Source organism: Chrysoperla carnea, chromosome 1, assembly GCF_905475395.1.
Source record: "Chrysoperla carnea chromosome 1, inChrCarn1.1, whole genome shotgun sequence".
NCBI classification, from domain to species: domain Eukaryota; kingdom Metazoa; phylum Arthropoda; class Insecta; order Neuroptera; family Chrysopidae; genus Chrysoperla; species Chrysoperla carnea.
Genome location: NC_058337.1, coordinates 42,032,624 through 42,052,617, shown reverse-complemented (window position 1 = coordinate 42,052,617; position 19,994 = coordinate 42,032,624). Strand labels below are relative to the sequence as shown.

The 19,994-nt window shown below is 29.3% G+C and overlaps 2 protein-coding genes and 1 non-coding gene across 3 annotated transcripts; 2 read left to right on the top strand and 1 right to left on the bottom strand.

The window, feature by feature from the left end:
* Positions 1–428: 428 nt before the first annotated feature.
* On the bottom strand, positions 429–3,511 carry LOC123302628 (histone chaperone asf1). Its single transcript, XM_044885656.1, has 4 exons — positions 3,394–3,511; positions 3,203–3,332; positions 2,945–3,142; positions 429–1,591 (listed from the first exon to the last, which is right to left on the bottom strand). The coding sequence occupies exons 2-4, from the start codon at positions 3,309–3,311 to the stop codon at positions 1,221–1,223; spliced, it is 678 nt and encodes a 225-aa protein (XP_044741591.1). The 5' UTR covers positions 3,312–3,332; positions 3,394–3,511; the 3' UTR covers positions 429–1,220.
* Positions 3,512–7,270: 3,759 nt separating this feature from the next.
* On the top strand, positions 7,271–17,665 carry LOC123305142 (SWI/SNF-related matrix-associated actin-dependent regulator of chromatin subfamily A-like protein 1). The gene is made up of 4 exons (XM_044886769.1): positions 7,271–7,909; positions 8,766–9,132; positions 11,985–12,966; positions 16,925–17,665. Exons 1-4 carry the CDS (start codon positions 7,399–7,401, stop codon positions 17,540–17,542), a joined length of 2,478 nt encoding a protein of 825 aa, XP_044742704.1. The 5' UTR covers positions 7,271–7,398; the 3' UTR covers positions 17,543–17,665.
* Positions 14,070–14,151, top strand: Trnas-aga. The gene has a single exon. It is a non-coding gene; the product is annotated as a tRNA-Ser (tRNA).
* Positions 17,666–19,994: the final 2,329 nt, after the last annotated feature.

Genomic DNA, 19,994 nt, shown 5'->3' with positions numbered 1-19,994 from the left:
TATATGTAACAAAATTGTGTATATTTAAAGTGTTACTAACATTTAAATCTTATTATAAACTTATAAATTTAGTAATGAATGAAATTACTAGTTAATAAAAATAAATTTTAATTAACTAGTTTATTAAAATAAATAACTGAGTAATGCAATTTAGAACCAAATAAATAATTTGTTTTTACGTCTAAAGTAAATTTTTTTGCATGTAGGTATATTTTATAAAAGACAACGTTAAAAAATACTAAAAAATAAGTTTAAATTTAAAAACAAATTAAACCAATTTTTTATGAAACATGCATCAAAACTTAATCAATCAATAAGCTTCAATTGAAAGTTTTAGCAAATTTGTAAATAATTTGAAATATACTCTCCTTTTTTATTATATTTTAAAAGGGTAATTAACTATCACTTTTATTAACTATCATATGATTTCAAACCATGTAAGTTAGGAACAATATTTCTCAACAATACTATTTTAAAGCTTGTCTAATTAATAAATATTTTGTTAGTATGTTGAAAATTAAAATAAATTAAAAGCAGACTTATAAAGTGATTTTAAATAGAATTTTTAGTCTTTTTTAACTCGTGAACAATCAAAACAAAAAGTTTGTAGGATGAAATGATTTGAAATATTAAGAAAATCCTTAATGATGCAAGATAGAGTAATTTAATATTTTTGAAATTTAATTTTGTTAATAAACGCGATGAGGAGAAATCCCCTTTTCTGCTCATATTATTGATCATAGTGACCATAACCGAAATAAGAAATAATCACCAGTCCCCTACTATTAACTAAAGTGAACATAATGTTGAAAAAAAATACCAAAATTATTTTCAATAATTGACCAAATAATTTAATTTAATTTTTTTAAGTCTTTATCTCCAAGGCCGTACGATGCGTCCAACATGCTACTTAGTAATACGATGTTTAAAAGAGCTATTTACATGAGCGTAAATTTCAACGCACGTTAAAGCTTCTTTTAACAAGATGTATTTTAAAAAAACGCAAGTTTAAATCAACGTGCGATAGAAACAACGCATTCAAAAAAGACGCTCTGTGTCATCCTTACCCTTTAAATGTAAATAATTGAATAATAGTTAACTACCCTTGAATCAAGAAACAATCGTACAAAAATAGACATACAATTCTGGTTGGAGAAAAATAAGTTGTACCATCACTCAATAATGGCTGATATATTTTTAAAATAAAAATATACAAAATATTATGCACATTCCATTTGTGCTAATGAATTAGAATTTTCATTTAATAAACTAATATTGTTTGTTTCATTATTGCTACCATTATTTAAATTAAACATGTCATTATTTGTTGATTTGATAATTGTACTTGTTGAATCCTCTTGTACTGATGTTGAAATTGTAGCATCCATACTAGCACCATCGACACTATGTTCGGGTAAACCATTACTGGGTGTATCATCCCAATTAATTTTAAATCGTGTAACACGTGGCTCTGATCCTAATATATTTCTAATCACTTTATCAAATTGAGGTGGGCTGGGTAAATTTTCTTTTAATTCTGGATCGGAATATTCATTGTTTATAAAATAGCCAACGCGAATAAATTCTTGTCCTAGAAAAAAATAAAAATATTTACTCCTATAAATTTAAAAGACGAGGTGCGATAAGAATCAATTTCGCCCCTCAAAATGCTATGAGAAGGACAATGAAATAACAGCACAAAAACGGGTCCTACAACTTGTGGAAATGTCGCAGGGTTCTTACTGTGAGAATTGAAATAGAAATCTTTTTCAAGCTGAAATCTTCACTTATTGAAAGATATTTCGAACTAGTAACACAAAACGTTTAATTGGAACACCAATTAGTATTTTTTCTTGACAGTCAAGCCGGTCTTCGAGGCTAAACAACACTGTTCTGAATAACAAAGCTAGGGTTAGGTAATTAGTCATTTGAGGATTAACTCACTCTGGCGTGATTGGGGAAGACAGTGGCCTAGTTGGCACTCAGTCTGTGAAATTAAGAATATTTTATTAGGATCCACGAAGGGCATGCGCTAAGCTAGGCATAACAGGCTGATTAATTTAAGCAAGCATAAAATGAATTGTTTAAGTAGCATTTGTAGTTATTGAAATCTATGACAGTCTAATTCATATAATTTCTACAGAAAGGGATAGATTATTGATACAATTTCTGTTAAGGGGAGAGGGGTTTGGTCGCTTATTTGTAAAATTGAATACGGGCGTTAAATTTTTTTAATCCACATCTGATAACAGGACTAGATAAAGTAGTTCTCGGTGGAGTTTGAATCGGACACAGCTGAGAGGAATAACGGATCTTTTCACAATATATCAGCTGAACTATCAGAGATAATTTTTGGAACTCAGTCGATTACACAAATAAAAAGCAAATGGAGGATGATGATATCTCATGTAATTTGACGTGATGTTCTCAAAGATAAGCTCTATTCAACTACAGCAATTGGAAACTAAAATAGACTTGACATTGTTTGTTCGTTGGGTTGATTTTATTTTTTGGTAGATGAACATTTAGACTTATGACCATGATTTTTCTGTTGGATTAAGTTTGTAAATAGGTCATCTCAATATTCAAGACCAAAATTAAAACGTTTAAGTTAGTAAAAACTCAATATCAATTTCTGAAATAATGATAAACAATTCTAAAATCATATTTTTTGTTATTTTCGAAAAGTTTGTCTGTTGTCAGTCAAGTTTTTCTAATCGTTTTCAATACTACCCTCACAAAATATATTTTAAATCCCTAAGAAATTCATAGGTTAATAAATTATTAGAAATATTAGTAAAATTTATGTATGAAGTATTATTGATATAAAATGGTTATTTAAATATTTATTGCTAAATTACTATTGCTGGAGGATGACTCATACCTATTTGAAATGATCGTAATGAATATTTTGACTTAATTTAGACACTAAAAATATACTAACCACGATAAGAACAAGTTAATAGTACGACAGTAACGCCAATGGCATCATTTTCAGGTATTCTTTCAACATTTGGTGGATCTGCTTGAAATACAAACATATGTCGACCTTCAGGTATTGGTCCAACGTAAACAGAATCTAAAATTTGATCATACTCTTCCGATTCGGCTGATCCAACGTAAATCATTTTCCATTCTAGATCTAAACACAAATATAAAATATGAAAACGTTGAAAATTAAATGCATTGTTTTACAAAGTACCTTCTTTTAATTCCTCTATACACTCGAAAGTAATTTGAAATTGAAATGGATTTTTAAACGGGCTTGGATTATCCATAACAATAATATTGCATAATTGTACTTTCGCCATGATTTAATAGAAGTTGGAAAACTAAAATTAAAAGTATATCATTTCAAAACTGTTGATAAGAAATTCAATTTATTTTTCTCACCGATTTCAAAATAACAAAAAGGTTAGATATATAACGTTGAAAATATGATGCACTCAAATTATAATAAATTAAAAAACTATATAATATTTTAATTATTTTGTTATCTATTTAAACTTAAAATTCTTTGCAACACTAAAATGCTTCTGCTTATAATTAAAAGTAAAAAGGCGCTAAAATATTTTTGTCTATTTGTGTTCTGTGCATCTAACCGATTACGAACGTTCAACACTCGCACTTTTATGCCTGTTACGTATGACGTAAATATGGAACGTTCAGATTGTTTAGAATATTCTTTATTTAAACGCACGTAATCGCATTTTTTGCGTAAAATTGACGGATTGCGTTAAATTACTAGAAGCTTAGAGCCATGTTATTTTTGTAACATTTTATTGTAAACAGAATCCAAAAAATTAACTACATAAAAAGAAAAAAATTTCAAAGCCTATCCTATACCCTATTTCTATTTAAAAAATAATATAGGTCAAATATGGCTGTTTAAAAAAAAAAAGAATAGGTTATTTGGTTGTTAGAAATATTTCTTTTTTATTATACTCTTGTACCGTAATAATTAAAAATGGTTATAATCATGGATATTCGCTCCGTGCGTGAGTTTCGTTTCCATCGTAACGATACACTACTTTAATTATAGAATTGTATGGATGCATATATAATTGTATGGATTGCATTTAAGACTTACATTTAAAATTTAATATTCTTGTCTCACAAATTTAAATAATTAATTATGATAATTTACATTTGAAAAATAATATTTGTTCAATTTGATTTCTTATTTTCACAATTTTTAATGCATTAAGTTTAATTAATTCGTGTTTTTCAATTATTTTAATTTGACATTTCTATTACATTAACATGTAAAGAATTGCAAATTAGTCATAACAGCCCCCTTTAACTCCGAAATTTTTCACTTAAAGCGCTGGCATCGATTTTATTGTCCCTAACATGACTACGCACACAACGAATAGGAAAATTGTAATATTCCTATGCACATGGCTATAATAAAAAATATATAATATAGTCGAATGGCCTATTACAACCAATATATTGCTGCAGTTTTTTTTTTTCATTGAAAACAGCAATTTGATTTATACAGATTGGATTTTATACTGTTTTCCATTATCATATATGTAGTAGGAAAAGTTTTTATGGACATTCTTATTTATAAGACAAGTAAAGACTCTTCAGATAATTAATAGATAATATTGTGTACGCACTACGCAATCATAACATTTATCGTAGGTCTACCACGAGTATGGTAGAACACATGCGTTAAGCAATAGGGCTTTTCATTTTAAAATCACGATTCACATTTGTTTCGTACTAAATGATTTATAACCAATGTGATAAAATGAATAACAAATATCTTCTATCTTAGTCCTACTTATTGCTGTCAGTACGAAAAAATAAACTCTGCACTTGCGCTTATGACATGATGAAAAGCCCTATGCATTTATGAAAGAGATGTTATAGATATGTATTGAAGCTTCGATACTCGTTGAGTTAGTTGTAAGACGCTTGGAGAGTGGGGGCTTCTTAATTGAACATAACACTTCCCTTTAGTCCGAGCCATGGCCGAGCACTTGCGGACTACATGCGCGCGCATCGCACACATAATGGGTGCGTTTAGCAGAAAAAAGCCCTAGGAAGCGCTTGTAAGCAAAATGGCGATTGTTAAGCGGTAAGCGCTGTCAAATAGTAAATAGCTATATCCCTCTAGGATGCTAAGTTAGCTTTAACCGGGGAACCTAACCTAATTTAAATATATGTTTGTAAATTATTCATATTAAAAAATTACCAATAATGAATAATATAAATAATGTTGTGAATGATGAAGAAGAGATGGAAGATACTGAAGTTAGCAAACATGTCCTGGCCGAAAACTGTACAGTTTGTTTTTCAGCGCTAGTAAGCGCTCTCAAGCGCTTTTTTCTGCCAAACGCACCCAATATTTAATATTTGTATTTATATTTTATATGGTGATCGTTTCTGTAACCACAAGATAGCCGTGTGAATCATAATCGAATCCAGCAACAGTAACAAAATTTTTTTTAAAATTTGTTATCATATGTAACTGTATTGGATTTTTTTATTTATTATATTTTTGTTATCTTGAACGTTTCTTATTTTATTTTTTGCTAACTCTGTATTGTTTTAATTACGAGTTTGTTGACTATAGAAGAGTTGGTTGGGTTCTGAAGGTTTTAGCCCTTGCGTAAAAAATGGGACACTATTACAGAAAAAGGACATATTACAGTAATAATATATAAAAATTCAGGCTAAATACATGAACGTAAAACTTTAACTTGAACTTTTTATTTCTATAAGAAAGGATATCAACAATTTTAGCGAAAGTATAAAACTTATTTCAATTTTTAATCTATAATATATAGGAGACTTTCTATAGATATAGATAGTCACTCATCACGATATCTCTGGAACTATAAGACCTAGAGACTTGAAATTTTTCAGGAATATTCCTTTTGCCAAGTAGAGGTCAGCTAAGAACGGATTTTACGAAATTCCATCCACAAGGGGGGTTGCGGGGGTGTTCATGAATAAAAAATTCATATTTTTCAATTATGGCCTTTAATAGTTCAAAACTTGGTCAGAATGTTTTAAATTACATTTAGAAATTTTTTTAACCTTCGGAGGGTAGAAAGGTGTAGCGAGAAAGTGGGAAGGAAATATCGAATATTTACAAATATACCTAAGTGGGGTATCAAATAAAAGAGAATGACGTGTACATTACAAAACTGTTATCCAACGCAAGGAAATGTGGAGGGAGGGGTGCAAGTGGGGATGTTGCCCAGCAAAGCGGGTATATTTTACGCCACGCAAAGCGGGCGAGAAACAGCTAGTACTTTATAAAATGGTTGTTTTTGAAGTCAAGGACTTTTTAAATATAGAAAGAAAAAGGTTTAAAGCCACCGTTGTCGGTTGTAAACATTGTAAACAAAAATTGTCTATAGGGCTTTTCATGTACAAAATGATTCTTTTTTGTTTCGGACTGTTTTCAATCAAGTAAAAGGGATTGAGAAAAATGACTTTGACACCACCTGGCGAGGCAAATGTGAAACAAAGTGATGGCAAGTGGTATACAAAACAAAGTTGTTAAATTAATAAATTTCTTAATTGATTTTGACCCCGTGATTCAGTATATTTGACGGGCAAGAATCCGAATTTAATTATTTTTTTCATTTTTTATTACTACCAATACTATTTATTGCACTGTTTACATAACTTTCTTTAACATTTTTAACACTAGGGCGCTCTATTTTCAGCAGTAGTGCTGCCTCTACAGTTCTGTCTCAATTCCTCTTATTCTTGTCAAAAAGCGCTGTCTGAAAAAGATAAAATATATTTAATAACTTTCTTAGATTGAATAAATTTTTTACATCTGTCCGAAACAAAAGCAAATCGACGAAAAGGTCTATTGTGTCAACTTACTTATTTAGTATATTTGCAATAAAACCCATTAATTAAGTACAGTTTACAGTTTACGTTTTTATTTTAAACATTAAAAGTTGTTCCTTTTAAAATATTCATATAAAATAAATCATAAATGTTATTTATTTAAAAAGCGAAGGATTCGTTACATTTATTTATTTAAGACGGTTTAGCCTTTTAAGTAGCTCGTATGTTAGAAAAGTGATATTCGTATAAAATTTGATAATATATCAATTGTCCATAACTTCTCTATCGTAATATCGTCCTCTTCCTCTTAACATAACATGTAAATTAAACTTTATTCATTTGACAGTTACGTGAATTTTTAATAATTTAATATTTTAATGTCTGTAGAAATTATTCTTGTTATTATCGACAAAACAAGATAACTTTTAAATTTGTGTGCGTTTTTTGACACAAGTGTTAAATTTGTGGTTAAACAAATATTTTCATTATAATATTGCATTGAAAAGATAAAATATGAATCATGAAATCATATTGAGAATAATTTCCATTTTCTATTAAATGTAGTTATTAATAATGTTGTGCTCACCAGAACAAATTGAAGCGAAACGGAGGAAAGCTTTAGAGAAATTGCAAGCAAAAAAAGCTTTATCAGCATCAACATCTTCCTCTAATACAGCATCATTTCCTACAGCAGCTAATTTACAAAATAATAAACCTGCTACTGCAATATCTACTGCTCCAAAAACATTTTATCCCAAAACAGTATTATCTCCAACTACTAGCTTTCAAAATAATGAATATCAAAACAGATCCGTTGTCACTAAAGTATTATTCAATAAAGATATTAGCAAAGAATCGAATAGTAATGGCAGGACTTCATCCTATTCGCCATATGCAAAAAATAATCAAAAACAAATGAACAACACTCCTGAAATGCAGAAGAAATCTGCATTTTCTACATTAATGAAAAATCCTCTTCTTGGAAATATTGCTTTGGTAACCGAAAGAAGATTTGTTTTAAAAACAGATAAATATTCAGAAGTAGTACATAATATTTGTAAAAAAATGTCAACGAAAAGGTGGGGTAAGTGTAAACTCTTAGTCATGCCTGAATGATACAAATTTTTGTAACTTAAACAGGAATTTTAAGTAAGATGTTATTATTATAGGGGAGCCCAAGAGGGGATTTGTGTAGTAACACGAGCGCGCAGATTAACATATGAGGGGTTCCTTGGACCTTCCTTAGTACCTCCGCAAAATAATAAATTTTAGGGGGACTTTGCAAGCTTCACATTTTTTAGCATGTAATTAACCCATCATATCTTAATCTGACGCGCTTGAGTTAATTCACCCATTGCAATTTCGTTTTTACTAATTCTACGCATCCTCCCATATAAAGGGCTAATATTTGGAGGAGGTGCTAAGGAAGGTCCAAGGAACCCCCATATCTTAATATGACGCGCTCGAGCTACTACACAAATCCCCTTTTATGTATTTGACACACTGTTGTCGGTGTGTTAAATACAAATAAGTGGTAACATCTGAATGAACTGTACTTTTAAATTTAATCTGAGAGCCAGGTTTTTTTGTGCAATTGAGAAATAAAAAGGGGATGGGGTATTTTTGAAATTATAATGTTTCAAATAAAAGTTGTTTGTATTTGAAAAAACGAACATTCTAATCTTGTAGATTGTATAAACTTTTAAACCAATTCATCTGTGTCGTTTTATTGACAATGCTATGTACATTGTCGAACAGACTGAAAACACCATTATACACGCGTAACAAAAATTAATACCCTTAATATCCTTAATATATATTAATTAATATCCTTAATATATTTATCTTCATATATGCCTAACAATGGATCTAAGCTATTCACTTTGTTTGTTATTTCTACTGCAAAGAAGTTTTTTATAAATACTATATTTCGTTTTTAGAACCAAGTACAAAGCTATGGACCTTCGATATAACTGAATACGATGTATTAACTAATCAATTAAAATTATTACGCCCTGATGTTGTCATTGATACGATACCGCAATGTGTTGTAAATTTAATAAAGAATAATGTTAAACAGCAAGAACAGAATTCATCGAAACAAATTGACTTATCATCAATCGATCCAGAATTATTAAATTCATTAATGAAATTTCAATTAGATGGAGTACAATTTGGTATACATAAACGTGGGCGATGTTTAATTGCTGATGAAATGGGCTTAGGAAAAACATTTCAAGCTCTAGCAATTGCATGTTATTATCGTAACGATTGGCCAATGTTAATTGTAACAACATCGTCAACTAGGTGGGTAAAAAATAAATATAAAAAATAAAAACAAACATAAAATTTAAGGAATCATGTTTCCAATTTTATGATTTAGGATTAAAAAATAGATAAAGTGGGAGTACTTCAGTCATACTCATTTATATTTCAAATGGAATCAGTAGTTTAATCTCCTCTACATTTTACGCCCTTTGTGTTTTACTTATCTTACTTCCTCTGTGTTTTCAGCCCGGACGCTAGCAAGGATTTCGTATAAATTTTCAGCTCCATTGGATTTTAATACATTTTTTATTTTTTTTTTTTTATGCGCTGCTGAATGTTTGTTTAAATGGATATACAAAATTATCTATGCTATCTATGAACATTGTAGCCAATAAAATATATAGATATTTTCATTAGAAACATTTTATTTTTTAGGTCGTCGAAAATTATAAATTAGATTATGTATTAATTATTGCAAAAATGCATTTTATTTGCCTTATTCACTTGTAACTCTTTCTTGTAGCTTTCAGTTTCTACATAAGCGGACGCCTCGATGATCACTTACTCCGAATGCAGCATTTGAAAATGCTATTTAGTAATTTAAAATAAAAACGACTATAACTTTTTTAAATTAAAAAAAAAGAATGTCATTTTAATTCTTTGCCAAGATTATTACCTTTAAAAAGAGTCATTATTAACCTCGATCGGATTAATAAAAGCTGAGTTACAATTGAATAAGTTCAAGAAAATGTATTTTTACAGTAATTTATGCATAACTTTCTTTCTAACAAATATTCTTCGACGATCCAAAAAATAAAATATTTGAAATAAACTTATCTACCTACTTTATGTGCTACAATTTTCATAGATAGCATAGATAATTTTTTGTAGCCATTTATACAATTTAATTTTTAATAACTACTTACCCCTTAAAATTTGAATCAGCCTATCAAAAAACTGCATTAAAGCTGAAAAGTATACGCAAGCCTTGCTGGCGTCCGGACTATTTAGTTTTACTAAATCTTATTTTATTCTTTGGATTCTAAAATTCCTGTCATATGGTACTAACACGATTTTTTTAATTTCATGACGTATATATTTTTAGAACATGCCCTTCAAGACTTTCATTAATTCATTTGATATCAAACAAGATGCATTTAGCTTAACTTTTTTTAAGGTCGTTACTTTATCGCGTATCACAGGCGTCATATTGTTTTTTTTTTTTCTTAAAAAATCTAGTCTCTATCACTAGAGTAAGTGAAAAAAAACCAACGATCCAGATTCTACTGCTAGGGAATGTCCGAACACACATTTATACATACGGTACTAAAATCATAAACTTCCATTTTGGGCTTCAGTAATTAGATAATAAGCCACTCATCTGTGATAGGAAATCATAACCTTAAAGGCACCTTTACTTATCGATAGTCGTATATAATAAGAAATTATAAAGCTCTAGAATTAATTAACAAATGTTTTACTAAGCTCATAAACAACAAGTATAAATAACAAATAACTAAGTTAATTGTTTAAATACAATGCATATCCTTGAGTACTATGGAGGGTAGAGTACTTGTGTACTAAAGTTTGAACTATTTAATATCATTAAAATTGTTAAGTTTCACGTTGTTATCCATGTTACTGTCGTTTTGTAGTTGTGAGTCAAGGCTACCTTCTTCGAGAAAAATGTTGTTAATAATATTTAAATCGTCGTCTTTTTCTTCTATCACTAACGCTTGTTCTACGTTTGTATAAGATTCTCTTCGACACCCCAAACAAAGATGGGAGTGAAATAAGCCGTATTAACTCTGAATAACTCTTCTAGATAAGTCTTTCCAAAAGGGACTGCTTACAGTGGACAGTTGAACCTTCACTTTGTTCGTTGATTTTGAACTGGCGATTTTGAATTGTATACACATAAAGCGCCGATCTATACTCTATCCCTCTGTTTCGACTGCTGAGAGTCGTAGGTAGTACCATTTTTATTAAAATACGCGTAAAAATGTAAGCCACACGATTATAATACTTTCGTGTCAATAGAACTACAATTGACCAAGTTATTACAATTCTACTCTATAAACTTTGTTATTTTCGTTTCGAAAATCGGATTTTAAACAAATTAATAATTATTTTTCAGTCTGGTTTCAATTGCATTTCATTGTTTCACTCTTCGACAAGAGAATGTGCAAGAAAATTGAAATCAGAACTTCTCAATTCGGACAATTTTTATTTAAAAATAACGCCAATTTTCAAAAACAATTAAATTTTTTGGCAACTATACATCTCTCAGAATTCCGCTTGAAGCCACTTATTGAGGACATCAATTTGCATAATTTCTGAGATAATTTACTCTATAAATTAACTATTGCTAAATTAATTGCAAAATTAAAAAATGCCATTTTTTAGTGTTTTTTTGAGATTTGCCGCTAGATTAGAAAAACCGATTTTTTCATGCTATTCGATCGAAAGAGGATCCACCATTTTGTTTCTGTAACTTTTATTTGAATGCACTACCACGCATATCAATATTTAATCTATACTCGACCTTATAAAAGTACTTTAATCTATTAGGATTTACTTTACTAACTCAATATCGTTTTGCTTCATTTGATTGGCCTATAAATTTAACCTGAAATTATGGCGAATCTATAGTGAGCTTAAAAGACAAAATTGACCGATTTTACTGCACAGGTAATCACATATACCCACTTTTTGATCATCAATATTTCTGAACGTTACAAAATACAAACTTAATATTTCAATTATCTCTGATACATTTCATTTCTTGTAGAGTATAAAAATTTATTGAAATCTATAGAAAATTGTAGGTTGGAACTAATTTAATTTTCTCTGTTAATTATCTTAGCCTTAACTGTATGTTATTGTTACAGAAATTCCTGGCAAGAAACAATTCAAACGTACATGCCATCAGTACCATTATATTATGTCACATATATGTCAACTAGTAAAGATTTTATAAATGAAGCAAAAATTTTAATTATAACACATGATTTAATGGCACGTACAATTGATAAATTATTAACAAAAGAATTTCGTACATTAATCATTGATGAATCTCATACAATAAAAAATTTCAAAACAAAATGTACAAAAGCTGCATATCGTTTAGCAAAACAAGCTAAACGCGTAATATTATTAAGTGGTACACCAGCATTATCGAGGCCATCCGAACTCTTCACACAAATTCAATTAATTGATGACACATTTTTTAAGGATTTCAAAGAGTACAGTTTACGGTATTGTGCTGGGCATGAAACAAAATTTGGTTGGGATGCATCAGGACAATCAAATTTACAAGAATTAGAAATCATTTTAAATATAAAATTTATGATACGACGTACTAAAGAACAAGTCTTACCACATTTACCGAATAAAACACGTGAATTAATTATGTTAGATCAACAGTTAATTGATCGATCCTCAACGGAAGACGATAAAAAATGTTTAAACACATTACGAAATAATTTTAAGCAAACATCGAAAAATAATTCATTTGATAAACAATTATTGCTAACTTATTTTAATCATACATCGAAATTGAAACAACCCGCTGTGTGCTCGTATTTAGTAAACGAATTACAAAAAGATATTAATGATAATAAAAAATTATTAATATTTGCCCATCATCAATTTATGTTAGATAGTATTTGCGAAGTATTAAGTGAGAATGGTTTTCATTTTGTACGCATAGATGGTAAAACTCCAACGGCCCAACGTGCATTTTTTGTTAATAAGTTTAATACAAAGGATCAATGTCGATGTGCTGTTCTATCGATATTAGCTACAAATGCTGGTATTACGTTAACTGCTGCCAGCTTAGTTATATTTGCTGAATTACATTGGAATCCAAGTGTGAGTATTTCGTCCTTTTTGTTTTTTTATACATCTAGCGTCGCCTTTGCCTATTAGAAAAAATACAGCATTTCAGTTGGGTTTTAGTTAAGAAGCAAATAATTTGTTTGCAGATTTAAATCTTTTTTTTTTATACCATGCATATATGTAATATGCAAGGTATACTAAGTTTAGTCCCAAGTTTTTATACCATGCACATATATAATATGCAAAGTATACTAAGTTTAGTCCCAAGTTTGTAACGCTTAAAAATATTGATGTTAAGAAAAAAATTTTGATATAGGTGTTCATAGAATCACCTAATTAGTCCATTTCCGGTTGTCTGTCCGTCTGTCTGTCTGTCAACACGATAACTCAAATACGAAAAGAGATATCAAGCTCAAATTTTTATAGCGTTCTCAGGACGTAAAAAGTGAGGTCGGGTTCGTAAATGAGCAACACAGGTCAAGTGGGTCTTGGGTCCGTAGGACCCAGCTTGTAAACCGTTAGAGTTAGAACAAAAGTTTAAAAGTAAAAAATGTTACCTATAAAAATCAAAACAACTTTTGTTTGATACATTTTTTCGTAAACATTTACCCGTGAGGGCGAAAATTAGGCGTAAATTGTATAGTAGGTATTGTATGGGAAAATCAGTTATATTGGTTATGTATGTGTGACATGTATGTATGTGTAATGTGATAGAGTAATCAACACTGTGTATGTATGGTATTTCAACAATTAACTCAGTCAGTTGTTTGTTTTCACTTGTTTTTAATCATTTTTTGTCGCTTTGTCAAAAGATTCAGTTAAATTAAATTAAAAAAAGTTTATTTTGTTAATTTAAATGAGTGGAAGAAGGCGTTTGCAAATCAGGAAATCTTATATTATTATATTAACAATAATGTATCTTTTAAACCGTAAGACGTAGGAAAAGTTTTTTTAATAGTTTTTATTTGAAACTCATTGATATTATGTAAATGAGTTTGAAGAACGAACAATTTTTGTCATTGAAGTTTTCTTTTACCTCTTACAAATTAAAGGTTATATAAGATTTTCTGATTTTCATTGCCAAAAAACTGAAGGCATTATTAATTAGGTTGCGTTAAAAATGATTTATTTCATCAGCAGTCGTGGCCGAGTGGTTAAGGCGTCTGACTAGAAATCAGATTCCCTCTGGGAGCGTAGGTTCGAATCCTACCGACTGCGTTCAAAGTTTTTTAGTATATTTTAATTCTAATTGTCTTCTTTATAGTTTGGTTTTGAATTAATTTTATTCGCATCAACCTTTGAGAGGAAAAAGCTGGGAGATTTTGACTAAATGTGAAATCTGTTATTCAAAGTTGAATTAAATTTCAATTTGTCCCAATTTATTAGCAAGTCACCTTTTTAGCACCGAGTAACACACACTAAGAGTAATTACGATTAGCTAATTCATACTGATGATGGCATCTTGGTAATCGAAATACGTATTTATATAATACAAAAAAATTGATCTAGGAAATTGGAGCAAATCGAAATTTAATTCGAAATATCTTAGAGTTTCCATTTATTATCTTTGATAATATTTATATTCAAACTTGGGCTAATTTTGTATCATCAGAAGTTCGTATTATTAATATTTATTCAAACCATTCGGCTTCTAATATAACGATCAAATGATGAAAGTGATTTTAATCTGTTATTATTTAACGATCATAATATCCATTCAGCTGACCTATACAAAAGACCTCGCACAAATTAAATGTAATCTGCATTTCGGTCAAACTTTTTCAAATTTTAGGAAATGATAGTTTAAGTCATTCAAAAGTTCCCATGGACACAAGTCATGAAAATGACAGGATTTCGAGTTATAGCTAAATTAAAGTTGGAAAATGTACTCATTTTTACATATATGTCTATGTGTGTATACGCATATTTACACAATTATACATATACATATATTATAGATATCTATAATTATAAACATACGTATGTTTTTTAATGTACGAGTGTTATTTTTTAATTCTTGTTTTTTTGAAAAATATGTTAGGAAATTCAAAGAAGAAGCTGTGTTAAATGTTCAGTGTATCAATAATATGAATTCCAGCGTTAAGATCGATATTTTCAGCACTTATTACAGTATTCAACAGTGTTATTGATGGACATTTCAGATTTTTCTGATGTTGAGAAAACCCTAAAACCGTATTATATTATAGCTGTCACATGAGGGCATGCACCTGCGGTTCTCATGAACGGACCCCATGGTTTAAGTGTGTCCCACGCCAGGGCAGCCACTCTAACCTAACCTACGATTCTCGCACCCGATTTGCAAGTACTGTAATTCCTAAAGATTGCATCGTCACTCCATCAGGGACGAATTCTTTGTTATAAGCAATCCAGATCTGATGTCTTTGGGAATTCTGAAAGCGTGAGTATATTTTCAATCTGATGAGTCCTTTTTCAAACGTGAGGACTTAAATCTCAATCACGTTATTATCCTGTTGATCATATACCTTCTTTGGATGATAGCATACCGACATATATACTGTTTGTAAACCATATCGTAAGCCACTTATATTATATGAAGTAAGAAGAGTTCTTACGGACGTTCTTATGTATAAAACAAAGAGAGATTGTATATGAGTATACATGATCCCAGTCCGTCAGAATCGTCACTTGAAATGGTACACATACCATATCAATTACACACAGTAACACATTATACATAAGAACGTCCATAAAAACTCTTCTCACTTCACATATTTTATATGGCTAGCAAGATAGCTTACAATCGATATAGCTACATATATACGTTACATGCATGATTTTTGACAATTTTTGACAATTCATTTACAATAATTTTTTTAATACAAATAAGTACATTTTCGAATTTAAAACTATCATTTCCCAAAATTTGAAAAAGTTTGACCGAAATGAGGATTACATTTAATTTGTGCGAGGTCTTTTCATTTTTCAAAACTTCTAATAGAAAACTTGCATCAATTTTTTAAACCACAAATTCATGTATAAATGACATAATAATTCATTGAAAGTATATTAAAGCAATTTTTTTTAAATTAATAATTCCATTTTGTTATTAATTATCAATAAAAAAGATTTATATTTTTGAATAAAAAAAAAAAGTACCTAGTGACGTATTTACACCCGTGGATATTGTAAGCAAATCGGAATCACGTTAAATTTACATTTTTAAGTTTGTTTCTATGCTAAATTACCATAATTACGTTTAATTACACAAACTATTTATCATTCTGCACGTTATTTTATAATTTCTCCGTGTGGTGGCGTTTCTAAAACGATGTATTGACGTCACTACGTTTGAATTTATAGTTATAGTTATATAGAAAAACCATTTTCAATTGTAAAATTACATAAAAAATCAATTAAAATTTTTTTTTTTAAATTTTGCTTAGTAATTTTTAGTGAACTTTCGAAAAAAAATATAGTTAAAAAACATACAACTTCTCTATGGTCGGGAGGTTAATGATATCAACTTTGCACTGTGGCATTTGGTACACAAATTTAATAAATCCCAAAGTAACTTTTAGAAATGGTATATACCTACCAGTATAAGTGGTATATACCGTATAGATTGATACAAGCGTTGCTTGTTTAGCTAAAAAAATTAAAAATTTGTCCCAAAAACTTGAAAATAATGCGTTAACTGAAAGAAGTTTTAACAAAAATTGCAGCTGACGTAATTCTACACGTTTTTGATTTTTTATACAACTTTCCAGTATCAAATTTAAGAATGATACTTTTTCAATTTATGAAACGTACGAAAACCCGTGCATCGTGGCTCTGCAAGGGCTGATCGGTGGATATCAGTTCCTAAAATTCTGATAGAGGTCTGGTAGATTCTGAGAGGATCTGGTAATATTTGTGTACCAAATTTCATGCTTAATTATTAAGTGCCAGGTTGTTCTGAAACATGGTATTACCGCCTGGGTTATAAGAATAAAATTTTGCTTTATTGCAGATACTAGTTCAAGCTGAAGGTCGTGCACATCGTATTGGACAAGAAAATAATGTACTAGTACGATATTTAATCGCAAAAAATACTGCAGATGATGATATGTGGAATATGATCAAATCAAAAACAAGTGTTTTGAATGCAGCTGGTTTAAGTAAAGACTCATTTGATGATGCTACTGAAAAGAAACAAGAAACTCTATCTCAAAACGGTAAAAATAAAGAAAATATGTCACAAAATAAAACTTTAGATGAATATTTCCCGCAAGTAGCAACGCCTCTAAAAAATTCGAATATTGCTAATAATTCTATTAACAAAACTTCAACTATTACTGATGAAGAACTATTCCGTTTAACTACACCTTCAAAAAGTTCCAACAAAATCGAAGACTTTGATATTACTGATACAGATTTCTTAAACTTGACTACACATTTAACAAATTCAAATAATATTGAAAATAGTTCTATTAATAATATTAGTGATGCGGATTTATTAAATTTAACAACACCATTAAAAAATTCAAATAAAAATGAAAATAATCCGGTTGATAATTTTACTGATTCAGATTTGTTAGATTTTATAAATGATGAAGATGATGATATTTTAGCAAATGTTCAAATTTAAAATTAACTTTTGGAAGTCACTCAAGGTGAATGTAAATATATATATTGGGTTATTTATATACTAGATGTCTGTTAGCACAAGGTGTTATTGAAATATACCTCCCAACAAATGCAAAAATTATTATGCCCAACAATGGAAAAACGGAAAATCTTCAATATTTCAAAAAATCATAATTTTCAGGATGTTAAACTAAATACTTACGATGTTACGAAAACATTTTTCACAGTTATGAAAATGTCTATGTTAGACGAAACTAGTCAAAATATTTTAAATTATTAAAATATTAAAAAATAAAAGTGGACTAAGCAAAGTAAATTAGAAATTTTTTTCTTATCCTAATAATGGAATTCCACAAAATAAAGCTCTCTACAATTAATTAAATACTTCTTATTCAGAGTCGGGCAAAAATATTCGATATCCGTTGTTGGGTTTTTAGACTAAGCATAATTAAACCACATACGAATTTCTAGAGGTGTATTTATCAATGGCATCAATCATCATATGCTGACGGTCACCGGGACAATCGGTCCAATAAAATTATGTCATATTTAAATTGTCGAGCTGGTATCGATCGAATTTTCTTCATAAATCTCTCACGTTCTTCGATGCATGTGACAAATTTCGAGAAAGGATTATTTTTTGGTTAAATGAGATTTTTTTTTTTAAATTTTGCCGAAGCCTATAATAAAACTTGGAATTTTGTTTTACAAAATTATATTTAAAAAAAAATCTTTCCGAAAATATGTCATACAATCTAGGCACAGTATGGATATTAAAATAAAATGTACCACAATAATCCATTTTAACTACGAAAAAGCAACGACTCATGGTTTTCGTTGCCCATCCAATTCGACTTGAGGAAACTGAGTCACAATTGATTAATTAATAAAAAACTAATAATTTTTGTTTAAAACATTTTTTTGAAAAAAATTTCCGACTTAAAAATATGTCATTATTGCATTTAATCCAAAGAAAATACTATAACTACTTTAACCAAAATTTGCCAAGGGCAATAGAGGACATTCGTCTGCGTCCATTACTTTGACCTGCAATTATCGATAAACTTTAATTTTCTTTTGATTAAATGCAACATATTTTAAGTCGCATTTCCTGCGAAAGCTAACATTTTTCGAAAAAAAATTTTGTACAAAAATTGTAAGTTTTTTATGAGGATCAACTTCCTAATTTAAAGTGTTATTTTATCTCTGACCATTTAGGATCTAAATTGGCTATTAAAGAAACCCGAAGAACTAGTTCCAATTTTATATCAAAACAGGATGTACCCCATCAAACTCTGTAACTTTTGTTTAAGTTAATTTTTGATTGGTTAGCTACAAAACGAAATATTTAGGTGTATAGATTAAAATAGGCCACCCTTATATTTTCTTCATATTTGATTTTGAAGTTTATATATGTAGAGTAAAAGTTCGATTTTGGGAGCTATATTTTGTGCACATTGATCTTATATAATTATACTTTCGCTTCCAGTTTTATTCTTGAAACAAATAATTTATTGATAGTATACGGAAAATAGTGCACAAACACAAACTTCAACATAGTTAAGAAGAGTAAAGACTTAAATTCCTGTAGATAAATAGAATATACGAAAATAAAACACTTTCAAATCCATTTTCATCACTACTTCTTTTGTTTAATTATTTCTATTATCTGTTATTTTGCACTATTTTTATGTGTAGGTGCTTCTTTCAAATATTTTCGGAATAATTAATCTTAAACTGATAATCAATTCTTTTATTCCTTAATTTGATGATTTGATTAGAACTAAAGCGAAAGTAATGTACTAAAGTTATTTATATTTTTGTATTTATCTAAGGGTAGTAATTGCGTTCGATGTGTGATGACAAATTAACGAATTTGCATCAACTTGACGCTAAGGTACGCGCATGGGACATTTTTCGTATATTCCAAATATGCGGAACTTTTGCATCAAGTTTAATTCGACAATTTGATGATACTCATCGAAGACATTTACTGATATTAAAAAGACAATTTAAATATTAAAGATAATTGTTATTTGTATAAGGTGAATAAATTATATATTTTTATACATTATGAATTTTTTTTTAAATTGCCATCTTAACAAGACTATATTCGTACATTTGTAAACGAAAAAATCTATGCAATCTAATTCGATTATCTATAGTCTCGACATAACAACAGTTGAGAAATATTGGTTTAGATAACATTAACTGTGTTTAGCAGGACTGGGGACTCGCATATTGGAGCACTCGGTTATCATACTATGTCTCCATGCACACAACACCCCTGACCATATGAATTTTAAGAAAAAATGGATAGCCATATAGGAGTGTCGATGCTAACAGCTCTTACGAGCGTTCATTTCGCTAAAATTCAACCCATATCTTTGGTTTAATTATCGAATGTTAAATGTAAGTTCTTTTTGCACTGTTTACACTATTTAGATTGAGTG